This window comes from Oryza brachyantha, chromosome 3 (assembly GCF_000231095.2).
Source record: "Oryza brachyantha chromosome 3, ObraRS2, whole genome shotgun sequence".
Lineage (NCBI taxonomy): Eukaryota > Viridiplantae > Streptophyta > Magnoliopsida > Poales > Poaceae > Oryza > Oryza brachyantha.
In genome coordinates, this window is record NC_023165.2 from 4,894,243 (window position 1) to 4,908,393 (window position 14,151).

The 14,151-nt window shown below is 39.5% G+C and overlaps 1 protein-coding gene across 2 annotated transcripts; it reads left to right on the forward strand.

Moving 5' to 3' along the window:
• The first annotated feature begins 789 nt into the window (after window positions 1-789).
• On the forward strand, window positions 790-13,718 carry LOC102715274 (rho GTPase-activating protein REN1-like). Of its 2 annotated transcripts, none has more exons than XM_015835783.1 (26): window positions 790-915; window positions 1,768-1,863; window positions 2,398-2,510; window positions 3,099-3,233; window positions 3,617-3,653; window positions 4,659-4,735; window positions 5,527-5,594; window positions 5,674-5,752; window positions 5,984-6,128; window positions 6,221-6,325; window positions 6,510-6,587; window positions 6,816-6,871; window positions 6,962-7,031; window positions 8,587-8,671; window positions 8,883-9,126; window positions 9,231-9,449; window positions 10,137-10,448; window positions 10,534-10,583; window positions 11,227-11,287; window positions 11,365-11,448; window positions 11,646-11,762; window positions 11,853-12,019; window positions 12,116-12,170; window positions 12,796-12,847; window positions 12,944-13,137; window positions 13,308-13,718. In XM_015835783.1, the coding sequence occupies exons 3-26, from the start codon at window positions 2,475-2,477 to the stop codon at window positions 13,461-13,463; spliced, it is 2,682 nt and encodes an 893-aa protein (XP_015691269.1). In that variant the 5' UTR covers window positions 790-915; window positions 1,768-1,863; window positions 2,398-2,474; the 3' UTR covers window positions 13,464-13,718. The 2 variants fall into 2 exon arrangements, with proteins under 2 accessions (XP_015691269.1, XP_015691270.1); XM_015835784.1 differs by having other exon boundaries at window positions 11,910-12,019.
• Window positions 13,719-14,151: the final 433 nt, after the last annotated feature.

The following is a 14,151-nucleotide window of genomic DNA, read 5'->3' on the forward strand; positions in this document are numbered from 1 at the left end:
TGTAAATCTAGATAGTATCAATTACATTATATTATAAAATGGAGGGAGTAGATTGGTGCATCGGAAGGCTATTTCCCATACTGATGGATAATCAGAACGTGTATAACCACAAATAACCAAATAACTCCTAAATCCCCTGATCCACCAAAAAGTTATAAAAAGAGGGGCATATAACCCCGGATACTGGAAACAAGTGCAACACAGACCATGAGAGGAACATGCATGGTATAATTAATATCTTTCAGGTATTTATCCAATTTAGTTTGTTTCGTGGAAGGGTACATTGTAGCATACTCTATGCCACTTCATTTTAGATAGTTTTTATCACGATTTGCTCTCATGGTATTTAAGGAGCTGGGAGCACCTTATATATTAGATGAATTTGATAATACCCAAATCGATATATTTTGAAATGAAGAAATTACTATGTCCATTTTATAATATAAGTTTTTCTAACATTATCTAGATTTATACAAGTATTAATGAATCTAGACACATATATAAATAATATACATTAATAATTAGATGAGTCTAGACATAGCTAATAAAATTAAAATATGAAAATGAGAGAGTATTTGTTAATTATTCCACTATTTAGGAAAGAAAAATTGTACAGCATAGAATTCGTAGTACTCATTTCGTACAAAAATATAATCACATCTGACACGTGGGTCCAGCCGATGCCCGGGCCCACGTTGTAGCGGACACGTCGTCAGCGACTTCGTTGGGCTCGCCCCTGCCAAAAAAAGAAGTCCCCGGAGGAAAGTGCGGACGAGAGGCGAGGGAAATAGAAAGAGAAGGAGAGGAGCGGAGGAGAAGGGGAGAGAAACAGTAGGAGGAGGTGGAGATGGTGGCCGGATCGATGGCGTCGCGCGTGCTCCCGTGAGGTTCCCGATCGCGGTCGTTGTCTCGCAGGTGAGCCGCATTGCCGCCTCCGTTTTCTGGTTCTTCGAGCGGTGCAGTTTGCGAAATCCTCCTTGGGCTGGGCTGGGCGGGGCGGGCGGGGGAGGATCGAAATGGCTGGTGGCCGAACGCCATTGGTGGCATGTTCTCATGCGCATGCGCGTTGTGGATTTGCGGCCAGTGCACCCGTTTTGGGGCTCGACAATGGCACGCATGGCGCGTTGAAGTACTGACCTGAGAGAGGCGGAAGGAGTCTCGCTTATCTGCATGGTGTGTGATGATTCTGATTGCGAAAACTACATGCGGATCGCTGCGGGTGCAGCCGGTGGTTCGATCCATAGGAATTTTTTGATCCAAGGAGGGGTGTTTCGTTTATGATAGTTTTGAGATTGCTTGGTGTACAACTGTAAATTGCAACGTTTGATCATTTAAATCTGCGCTACGGGGCGATTTTAGCCGGGTTCTCCGGACTTCGGAGCGAATTTGGTCCTTGATTTGTTCAAGCGGATGCCTCATTTGGTGGATTTTGTTCGGAGCTTTAAGCATAACTACGTAGCAGTGTAGCACTACTTTGATCTGTGTACAATTTGAGTTATCTGATCGAGACACAACGTTTCAGACGCAATTAAATCGTTTGATGCTCTGCCTTATGGAAAGTGCAAATATATCTTATGTTTGTTTGAGAAATGTTGCTTTATTGTCTTAAAGCAAGCAAGTTTTGTAATAGAGGTGGATACAACCTTTAATTTTATCCATGTCATTTTCTCATTAATTAAGATGCAACATGCATAATATATATAATACACAAACTTCAATACTATGTAAATTATCCCCAGGTCCAACTAACGTCTTGAAAACTTATAGGCTGATGCTTAGGGTGGATTCAGAAGCCAACTCAACAGATTTGAAGCTACTGCATGAGGGGCTAATAAATAAGTTTGCATGCTTCAATTTCTTGTGGTAAATACTTAATCTTGTTGTAGAATTTTGTGTTTCATGGGGAACTCACTTCGTTCTGGATTCCTGTCACCTTGCACAATTTTTACTAATCCCTCTATTTTTTAATTGACGCCGTTGATTTTTGGATCTACGTTAGATTCTTCGACTTGTTTTAATTTTTTTGTGCAAATATACAAAACTATAAATCATGCTTAAAATTACTTTAGTAATAAATCAAATCATAACAAAACAATTTATAATTATTTAATTTTTTTTAATAATACGAATGTTCAAATGTATATCCAAAAGTCAACTGCGTCAATTAAAAAAATGGAGGGAGTAGTATTTAAAGAAGGGATTGGGCCAATCAAATGGTTAAATTACATGTAGATTTTTAGTTTAGCTCTGAATAGAGTGAAACAATCATGGTTAAGTATTGAAGTTTGATTTTTCTGAGAGCATTGATGTTTCAGTCAATGATATCATTGTGCCTATTATTTATTTTACAAGAAATATATCACAAATTTATCACGAGTAACCTTGTATACTTATCAGTCTCTAGAGAAACATCAACTCATCGGTGGAACAGACACATCTTGGTGCATTCATAAGTCAGCCATTTAGAGAAGACGATGTCAGCTTCAGAGTTCAGGATTCCTTACCAGCAAGTAAGAGAGAATATGCTTTCCTTATAGTTTATTCCTTTTTTATATCTTCTCCATGACCCGTTTGCATTTGGCTATTCCAGTGAATAGTTCACTATTCAACCACTTAAGTGAAGTTCAGTTGATTTTGAGTATATATTGAGATACTGGAATAGTGCAATTCACTTAAATGTAAAGAGAAAGGTGAAGGCCTCATTTTGTTGATCAGTGGGAGTCCCTGTTATATCTTTCATTACAGTTATATTGATGCTAGTTTAATACAATGTTTTAGCAGCCATCAGTTACTTCTTCTGTCATAAAGAGTGAATCTACTGAAGCACAAAATATACATTTCAAATTATTTAGCAGTCTTGATAATCCAAGTTATAAATACACTGTTGCTGTATAGCACCTCTCTTTGGCAAAATATTAGCTTTTTGTTTAAGACTTCTTTATGACATTATATTATACACTATGTGCATGCATAAAATACCTGGAATGTAAATGCTTTTCGTTGTTGCCAAAGTCAAGCTTCACAAGGTCTGCTACATCTCTTGATTTTGGAGGCCTTAGTATGAGTATTTACTCCATTTTGTTTCATACTTTTCATAGGTATCATCTTCACAGCCTGCTGAGAATGCAGGTCAGTACAAGGTCTGCCGATGTGGGGAAGGAGACCCAAACATTCAGAGTACAGACACATCTGAAACTGGTGACAGTTCGCCAACCAGTTGTCCTAATTGCCAGGTTTGTGAGATCTTCTTGCACTTGAAAGTTATGACATGCATTTAAAAATAACCTAGTGAATGACTTATTGTACACTACTTGGGCAAGTGATACTCTGCTTGACACATCACTAGTTTGCAGCAAAACTATCATATTGTCCATAGATACATAGGTTGCGTACTTGCCGCTTATTCATACTTGGTTAAATTTTCAGTGTTTTATATTCTTATCTACCATTTGTGCTTTGGTGAGCATATGAAAGAGATGAGAGGGGGATTCTTATTGTAAAGTTGCACTATTAGTTAGTTATGTTCAGTGGGAAAAAAGTACACGTGATTGCTTGTGTGCTTCATTCTCGCATGCACAACTCTGCCTGACCAATGTTAAGTACTCTTCTGATGCAGGTTCTTAAGAGCGGGCACTTACTGCTCTCATCTAAAGGTATGTTTTGTGGTAATATCTGTAATGTTGCATAAATTCTGCTTACTACGTACATTGTTACATCAGAACATATGTTAGTAGTTGAATGCTTCAATAATGTATCTATAGATATGAATATTGTCCATACAGTCAGCTAAATAGGGCCAATAAAACCTTGTCCTGCACATCAAATACACAAACCAATAGAGCAACTTTATCATTCTTGAGGAAGTACCACTGTTTTCTATGTAAAATTTGGTACCTCTTGGTACCTTAGATACTAGAAGGTACCAAATTTTACATAAAAAACAGTGGTACCTCATGGTACCTCCTCAAAGATGAGAAAAATGCTCAAACCAATAACACACTATCCTGAAGTTCGCACGATTATGAAAATGTCTTAATAACAATAATACCAGCGGTCATGGATGTCTTGGTAGCATCGTAAATGGTAGTTTGCTTTTGTTCTGTGGTTATGCAGTAGTTTAGTTAGTAGATAGGGGATCAAGTAACTAAAATGGTGAATTATATATTACAAAATTAATAATTGTTTTCATTGGCACGTTAAATTGGATTAGACCATGATTCATTTTAGTCTCTCTTGTATTAAGTACAAAAATGTGAAACAATATATCATGTGTTTACTATCTGGATAACCTAGAGAACTTATAGTTTTGCCTCTTTAAAAGTCAGATGCTTGAAAAGTTTCAGTATAGTGCTACATAAACAATGTTCCTTGAAACGCCAAATTTCTGTTTTCTTCAGAATCATTTAACTGCACTAAGCCCCACAAGCCAAAAGAAGTGCTTTCTTATATTGAACTTATTTTGTTGAACTTCTATGCAGTTTGCATAGGTTGATCAGAATGTTTAGTTCCATCTTTTGCATGTGGAAAATAGAAGCTTGATTACCTAGTGACTCTTTTTCTATAAAAGTATATATCTATAAATTTAATACTTTTATTGGAAGTTTATGTACTTGTATCTACAGTATTCTTCCTGTTTCACTAAAAGTGATAAGTAACAGGAATTGGTTGGACAACATGGAAAAAGCGCTGGTTTATTCTTACAAGGGCATCACTAGTGTTCTTCAGAAGTGATCCTGTAAGATATATTACAGTGGTTCTTTGTGTGCTTTGCCTTTTTTTACGTAATACTGTATTATAGCATTGCAACGAAGCATGCTCTAGGCTATGCATACTTTACATTGTAAATTAAAACAATTTAAGCAATACTAAACTGCTAGTTGACTGTTGTGATACACAGAGTGTTTTCTATTGCTTTGAACCTTTGACCTGTCTTTCTCTTAAGTCTTTTTCTTGTATTACATTTCTACTGATTGCATTTCTACCACTGGTGGTAGTCTTGTTTCTGTATTTAGGGTCTCTTTGATATAGATATACCCTATGTTTGGACATCATAACATTTTTTTAGCTCCTGACTAGCACAATAGTCATTTGGATCTTTGAGAACTAAATGTACAAATCAAATTATAGTTGTAGTATATTCAGGATAGGACATGATTTTTAAGATAATATTTATCCGTACCTGCTCAGCACTCCCCTGCAATAGTATCCTGGCTTGGTCATAATTTAAACACCTGTAACCTGCACTGATTGTGAAGGAAAATATTATGTGGACCTGAAGAAGTCGAATACCTATTCGTTTGCACTATTAGTTGGACATGAAAAGTGATAAAACTGCAGCCATGTTGAAGAGGACAAAACCGATTACAAGAACTACGAAAGTATACTTTTTTTTTGTTCTTAATAATGTATGTTTCGGATTGTTGGTGACATATCATGATGATTGGTTTGCTAGTATGCAAACTTAAACGATTAGGGTATCAATGTATAACCATGATAACTCATCCCAATTTTCTGCTTTAATTTCAGAATGCACCTCCTAGAGGAAATGAACCAATTGTTACACTTGGTGGAATTGACTTAAATAACTCCGGAAGGTATATATTGAGAAATTAAATTTTGTTGAAAACCTAATTTCCTGTAATCTGACCATATAATCTTGAGCTATGGTTTCAGTGTCGTGGTCAAAGAAGACAGGAAACTTTTGACGGTGTTATTTCCCGATTCCCGTGATGGGCGTACATTCACTCTGAAGGTTTGTTGCACACCTGTCTTAATTTTTAACATATTATTGTTGTCCTTTTCTAGCAGTACATACTGCTGCACATGAGTGACGATCATCACTGGCAGGCCAACTGTTTGATAGATATTAGTTCATGCAACAACAATGAGTTGCCCTATTCATGTTTGATATCAATATGCCTATAATACTTTTTTTCTGAGAATACGCCTATCGTACTTTAATGGAATGATTTTCACTGAGCAGGCAGAGACTACAGAAGAGCTCAACGAATGGAAAAGTGCGTTAGAGAATGCTCTGGCACATGCACCTGCTGCAGCGAATACTGTTGGCCAAAATCCAATTTTCAGCACTGACATCGCAGAGCCTACTGAAGCTCCATCTGAACAGCGTAAGTTACGATAAATTTCATCAGACGCTCACCATCTCAGTTGGGATCCTTACCTTCAACTTGAACAAGCAATCCTACCGTTTCCGTTGCAGCGGAGGATAAATCTGTTATTGGCAGACCTGCAGAGTTTTCCCTTGTAGATGCTGATGGTAGTCCAGCTTTCCTGGAGAAGGCCTTGAAGTTCATTGAAGATTATGGTGAGTCTTTTTTAACCATAATTAATCAGAAAATGGCCTTGACTTATTTGTTTTCATACTATCCTGGTGAATATCAAATAACAATAAAGTAGAAGCATGATGTTTATCTAAAAACCTAAAAGCATTGTATATATATTTACTAATTGTGCAGTTTAGTGACGAGAAGGACATACTCTGTTTGCAGGTGTCAAGGTGGAAGGAATCCTCCGTCAGTCTGCTGATGTTGAAGAAGTCAAACGCAGAGTCCGAGACTATGAAAAGGGTGATTTCTTCGTCCTCCTCCCTTCCCCTCCTCTTCTATCTAACAATAACCTGATGAGTGCAACTCTAATCAAAATATAAACAACTCTAATCAAAATATAAAGTGTTTCTTTCATGAGGATATTTTTGTCACATGTAAGCCATTAATCATTGGTTAACATGTGATCCTTGAATTTTGTGCATCCTGTTCACATGATAAATATGTACCATTTAAATCACGATCTTGTAGGGAAAATCGAGTTCTCCCAAGAAGAGGATGCACATGTTATTGGTGACTGTATCAAGGTATTTATGTGGCAAGCGTTGAATATATTGTGGCAACATAGACTTGCCTCATTCTTTTTAGTAATGTATTTTCGGTTCTCCTTGCTACAGTATGTTCTTCGAGAGATGCCATCATCTCCTGTTCCCGCACCATGTTGCACTGCATTGGTTGGAGCTTACCGTAAGATTGAATTGAAATTTTCTTTATCTATTACCTCAACCAGTTAATGTTTTTTTTGCCGGAATGACTGAAGGAGGTCATTCAATGTATTAAGATAGGAAGAAAAGTTACAAGAAAAAGTTTTACATCGACAACTGGTTGTCGAGGAAGGATGTGTACAGAGTACACGCCCCGAACCATGTGCCAACCGTTCAAACACACACCACAGAAAGGAAAGCCAAACGCCGAACCGGCCATCGCTATGCAAGATTGATCGCCCCCGAGCTAACGACACCACTACGACACAAAGACTCTAAAACGATGCCCTTAGGAGGGTCGCGATGCCAAAAGACGTCGTCGTCATCCGTCCAAAGATTGGATAAGGTTTTCACCTAGAGCTCCTTGCCAAGAGAGGAGGGATGCCTCAACAGTGCCCTCAGGAGGGTTACTACGCCTAAAAGCGAAGTCACTGTTGGCCCAAAGAATTGGACTAAGCTTTCGCTTGGAACCCTCTACCACATGTCGCCCAAACCGAGACCACTAACTAAACATCGGCGACACATGGCTTTCGCCATACCCAACCGACGCCCCTCCATCGATCGGCTTCATCGAACCACCACCCCTGAGAGCTGGCCTAGGACCTCTCCGTTCCACCACCCGCCGGCCTCCTTGCCAGATCTGGCCGAAGGAGAACCCGGGATTGGATGGCATTTCTTCAGCAGCCTGGGCTTCCCCCCTGCAAGCCGCCGCCTCAACCCAACCTAGAAACTCCCCGTAGAGAAGGGGAGGAGCTCCAGAGAGGGTGAGGGTGCTGACCGATAATGAGGAAGACGACCCACCGCCGCCAGCTCCCTTCGCACAACCCTTTGGACGCCGGAGACGTTGTCGCTCTGGCTCCGGCGCGCTGTGTCGCGGAGGCCACAAGACTCCGCCGCCGTCAGCTGCCCCCAACGGCTCCTCCTTCCCCGCCGCTGTCACTGCCTGCCCTCAGGCCCTCCACCGCCGGCGTGGCCACCGGCCATCGGCTCCTTCCCCGCTGCCGGCCGCCAGCTCTGGCCCTAGCGCGCGCGCTGCCTCCGCCGCCAGCGCCGCGCGCTCCCTCCGCCGCCGGGGCCGCGCATCTTCCGCCTTCCATGTCGTCGAGCGCTCTGCGCTCCCCCTCTGGCCCACCGCCACCTCGTGCCTTCACCGTCGCCTCGCTACTGCTGCCGCCACCGCCGCGCGCCGTTCGGCCCGCCGCTGTCGCGCGCAGCCTGGGTAGAGCCCCGCCGCCGCCGTCATGGCAGCCGGCGGCCGCTCGGGCGACGGCGAGGCAGGGAGGGGAGATCGGGGGGAGGGCGGCGGCTAGGGTTTCGCCCGAGCCGCCCAGGGAAGCGACGCGGGCGACAGATGCAATGAAGATGAAGTAGGGTGTTTACCTTGTGAACAATCAATGCCTCAACCAACCAGTTAATGTAGTGCTGCATTTAATTGATGTCTAAATATGTTTGCTAAGATCAGCTCAGAACATGCCCTTAACCTGAAATATGTTGATGTTCTTATAATTACAAACTGATAAAGACGTCTGATTGTACAGGAACCGACAAAACAAGAAGGCTTGATGCTATGAATAAAGTGATTTATGAAGTTTTTCCAGAACCGAACCGAGAACTATTGCAGAGGTATCTATCTTGGATGCTTTGTTTGAAATTCTTGTCAGTTAACACCCTCCATGAGTCCATATCATGTCTGAGGTTTTCATTTGTGACAAAACAGTCCACATTTCTTATAATTTTTTAATTATTTTATATTATGAGTTAGCTTTAGATTCTGATACGATAATAGCTTCAAAATTATACCAATGGACGCCAAAAATCACTTGTTTTCTTTTAGGATTCTTAAGATGATGCAGATTGTTGGATCCCACAAAGCTGTGAATAGGATGTCTCCGTCGGCTTTGGCAGCTTGCATGGCCCCACTCCTTCTCCGACCTCTTCTTCTCGGTGAATGTGAAATTGACAATGACTTTAGTATGGCTGGGGATGGTTCATTCCAGCTGCTTCAAGCTGCAGCTGCTGCCAACCATGCTCAAGCAATCGTCATCATTATGCTCGAGGAATATGATCAGATATTTGATGTATCCTCCTTTTCCTTTATGTATTCCTTATATACAGACAAGTTTCATTTGAATTTATACTCCATCGACACTTCAAGAATTCTAATTCAGAAATACCTATATAGGACTTGAATGATGGTTCATGTTCTTCAGATGCATATACTGAGTCCGAAGATGGTGATTTTGACAAAGAATATTCCACAGAGAATGATGTCCCTGAAGAGGATGGCTCTTATGATTCTGGTGAGGATAACATTGAAGAAGACATGGATGATAATACTGAGCATTCCTCTGGTGCCAGTGAATGTGACAACAACATTAGGAGCAATGTCTCTGATGACAAGGTATTTCAACTAGTCAATGTTTTAGTTTCAAGCATTACATGAGTTTTTTGAATAAGACGCATGGCCAAACACATGCCAAAAAGTCGACTGCGTCATCTATTAAAACACGGAGGGATTAGTGGAATACATCCGTTTAGTTTAAACCATAATATGCTTAAATGTTTAAACTAGACCATGTTAGTAGTGAACCTTTAATGTATGTAAACTAGAAAATGCTAAAAGGCAATATGGGATTGTTATGCCACTGCAATTGTAGAAAGAACTACAATAGCTGCTACCCCACTATCTGCTATAGTTTTTTATGCTTTAGATCAATGGTGTCTGCAATTCCTAGGTTACCTCTGAAAAATCATGGCCAAAGTTATAGTAGTGTTTCAACCTAACTTAGAATTGAAAGGCTAATCTTTCATAGGATGCTTGCTAGTACTATATGCTCCAAAAATCTTCTTGAAGTTTGTAACATTGTTCTGACAAGAACGACTTGTTCACAGTAACTCAATGACTTGAGATGTCAAAATGAATACGACCATATATTACAGCTCCACAACCGTGTACAAACCTTTAATAAGTAACTGGTGATTGACATGGTTAAGTATATTGATTGCCTATACTTACATCTTTGTCTCTGACTTAATGCTCTTGTCATTTGTATGTCACTCTTACTGTACATTGATACATATTTTGTAGGTTAAAAAAAATTACTCTGGCACGGCATCTAATGGCAATGTTCAGGGCTTACAACCTCCTACAAAAGCCGCAAAAAATGGTGCGGCAAGGGAAGACACTAATCAAATTTCTTCTGTTCCACCAGTGGAGAACACTTCCCAAATGGAGAGCAATGATCCATCCACTCGAAAACAACAATTGTACGAGTCAAATGGATCTACAGATCAAACAGAAAAGTTGAATGTTCACTCATCATCATCAAGAGCAAAATTTATGGAGAAATCATGCATCTCAAGAAATAAGAGCAAAAGGACCTCATGGGGCCGTACTTCAGTATGTACAGTTGTTGTTTGCGTACTCCTACACAGTAATGAGAGTAGGACAATCTCATGATTTGAGTAAAATATATTCTTTACAGGCAAGAAAGGACATGTCAGCTGATGAGATTGACTATTGCAGTGATGATGAGTAAGTATCCAGCTATATATTCTTGTTTTCTGTTGTTGGAAGAGTTCCAGAAATATACTTTAGATGCCCCAAATTATTTTTCCACTTGCAATTATACCTCCTCGCAGCTCTCCTTTCTTTCTCGCAATAACTAACTACTCCTTTTATGGTGGACCAACAGTGGGAATAATTGACTTTGGTTAGGGTAACCATGTGAATAAGTAATATTTCTTATTGTTTTAGTTTTTACTTGTCACCTCACTTGTCTTCATTGTGGTAATTATATGTATGGGATGCTTATGATAATATGGTATCGATAACTTTTAACTATAAAAGGTTTTTCACATTTTCTGGTCGCCCATCATTTTCATGTAATTCCCTTCCACTCCCATTAGGATCAGTAGTGGATAGTGGAAAAGGAAGGGCTTGTGAAGTTAAAATACAAGAACACTTCCATAATCATTCCTGGAATATTTTGGGTCTTCCATTATATGATTGGTGATTTTGTACCATTTAGAGTTTACCTCTTATCTTTCATTAGCATATTTTAAAATATCAAAACAGGAACAGTAGGAAACTTTTAAAAAAGGAGAAAGATCTCGGGTAGCTTTTTACACTGTTGATAACTTTTGAATTATTTCTTTTAATTTAAATTTCCAACTAGGACTCTTATTGAGAAGCTTGAGAACAACAAGATGGATCTTCAATCTAAAATTACAAAGGAGGTACACCCCTTTCCCTAGTATCACAGATTGTGTACCAACAGATTCTCCTGCATGAGGTGATGTGCTGTCTATTTCAGGTGAAAGAAAATTCAATCCTCCAGGGAAGTCTCGAAAGAAGGAAAGAAGAATTGCACGAACGTCGTTTAGCACTTGAAAAAGAAGTAAGAGCGCAAACTATGGAAAAGTACTATATTTTTGTTTCTAGAAAGAGAACACCAGGTAGATTTATGATTGAGTCTCTTTGTCTCCATAAGATACTTACATTTATATAAAGAACACCAGATTTTTTTATACATTATCAATATCTGGTTAAAATATGCACTCTCTGTTAAACGAAAAATGTTTTTGCATTCAACAGGTGGAAAATTTGCGAGATCAGCTACAGAAGGAGAGAAGTTTGAGGGCCTCATTGGAGTCTGGGTTGATGAATTTGCGAAGAGGGCAAGTGTCCTTGCCATCGACAATTGATAGCAAGGTTTTATTTTTTTTAAAAAAAAATCGTTGTTGAGTTAAAGTGCAAGTGTTTTTTTCACCATTTGAAAAGTTTTTGTTCTGGTAATAAAAGACTAAGGCTGATCTTGAGGAAGTTTCTACTGCTGAAGCTGATATTTTGAACTTGAAGCAAAAGGTTTCCGATCTCCGTGGACAACTCAACAACCAGGTCCAGATGAGCTGCACCTCATTATGTGACTCATGCAACAAACGACTCCTAAATACAGACAAGCTTTCCGAGTAAGAATTTATTTCAGCATTCTGTGGCATTTTAGCGCTGTAATTAGAATTGTGAGTAATGTAAAGGGAACATACTTGTCGATTACTTTTGTGCAGAGATGAACAGAATACTGCATCATCAAATGTTGGGCCCAATTCTATCTCTGACATGGTAAGGCTCTGAGAGCCAAATGTTAATTTAGGAGAGGAGAGGAATGGGATGAACTCTATTGCAATTGAGTTAGGAACATACTAGCGGAATACCCATGCTTTGCAATGGAGAAATATGAATTATATGCATGCTAGTATTGTTTGAAATAACTTGTATTTTAGATATAAAAAATAGAACCAATATATAGAACTATTTTGTATATTTTATACATAAAGGGGTAGTTGGCAAGACAATATATACAATAGAGTTGATGGATGGCAGATTTCAATGCAATCACCGTTAACTTCTTTTAGAATAATATAGACATTTGTACAATAGATGGGAAAATATTAAAATACCTATGGCATATATATTATTCCCTTAACACTATACACTATTTAGTCTGGGACGACTAAATAGTCCTAGAGTAGATGTTTTTGAAACTGTGCTACCAAGTTAATTAGTCACAGTAGCAAATGCGTAGGAAGAAAAGAACTAAATATCTTTGTTGCATCACAATCTTGCATATTTCATTGCTGTAGATAACCAAGGGAAAAAACAAGATACATAGCAAATATCCAGCTCAATGAAGTTAACATGAGTACACAATCAATTGTATCATTAAGTTATTTTTGTCACATTTCAGGCTGATATTGAGCAATACAGGAAGCAAACCAGACAACATATGAGTTCGGGAGGTAAAATTGATAAATATACTTCCCTCTTCATATTTTAAAGAAATAAATCCAAATAAGCAACACTCTCAGTTGTTCAAAATCTTTTGTTTTTCCTAGGTATGGCATCCAATGAGCAATCAAGCACCTTCGGCCAAAGGGCTCAAAGATTGTTGTCTTCTAAGGGTGAGATTGTGAAGGATGGCCAAGATGGATCATTTACATCAAAGTGGAACTTGGCACAGAAACAATACTCAAATAATCCACTATTAGGAAGACTTGGATCAAATGCCTATTCGGGTACTAGACCAGAGGTAATCTCACTGACTCCTTACCAATATCAGTTCTAGCCATCAAGATTGCTACTTTGTGTTTCTTATAAGCACACTGTTATTGTTACCGTCACTCAATACAAATGCGGTTGTTACTACCACTTTAGTGGATTGAAGTTTGTGCTAACCGTATGTGCTTGCTATCATTTCAGGACTCTGGGGCTGTACCATTTGCATTAGCCAAGCTGACAAGCCGGCTCAATTTTTTGAAAGAAAGAAGGGCGCTTCTTGCAAGCGAGATGCAAAACTTAAATTTGGCTCGCCCGCCAGGGCCTACAGCTCCAACTCCAAAGAGAGATTCTACTTGAGAAGTGGGGAATTTTGACATGGCATCATTCTCATATCCTGCTTGTGGAAAGATGGAGATGACGCAATACTATACCTAACCACATTTATACCCAGTCCGAGATGCATCATCATGTAAGAAAAAAAAGAGGATGCTGGTGATATTTACATAAATCGTTGATTGGACAAACATCCAAAGTTCTAGGCAAACATAATCTGTAAATTTCTCGTGTTATCGTGATTTTACCACGGATGTTTCGTAAGTATTTGCCGCAAAATTGTTTTATCTGGCTTGTGCCATTGCACGTAGAAAAGAGAGAACCTTTACGATACAGTGGTACTTGACCTGGCAACTTTTGCTTTGGGTTCGCCAGATCACGCCGCCGCCGGCGACATGTCTTACCCTGAAGAAGTAGCCCCTGCATCGATCGTGGCCGTGAGCCGCAATGAGTCCTGCCGTCTCACCGCCGTCGTCTCTCGCTCTGGAAGGTTATCGTCTGAATTTGACAATTGATTTGGACATGAATACGTGGATTGAAGATGAATTACAAAATTACTGACATAACCTTTGTAATTTGGTGACAAATTCTAATTGTGCCCTTGTTTATACTTAGTATATATACTGCTCATGTAAACGTAATTATCTGCTGCATTCAACGTCTTCCCGTTCTGTACAAGCAGTGCTAAATAAGAGCATCTTCAGCAATAGTC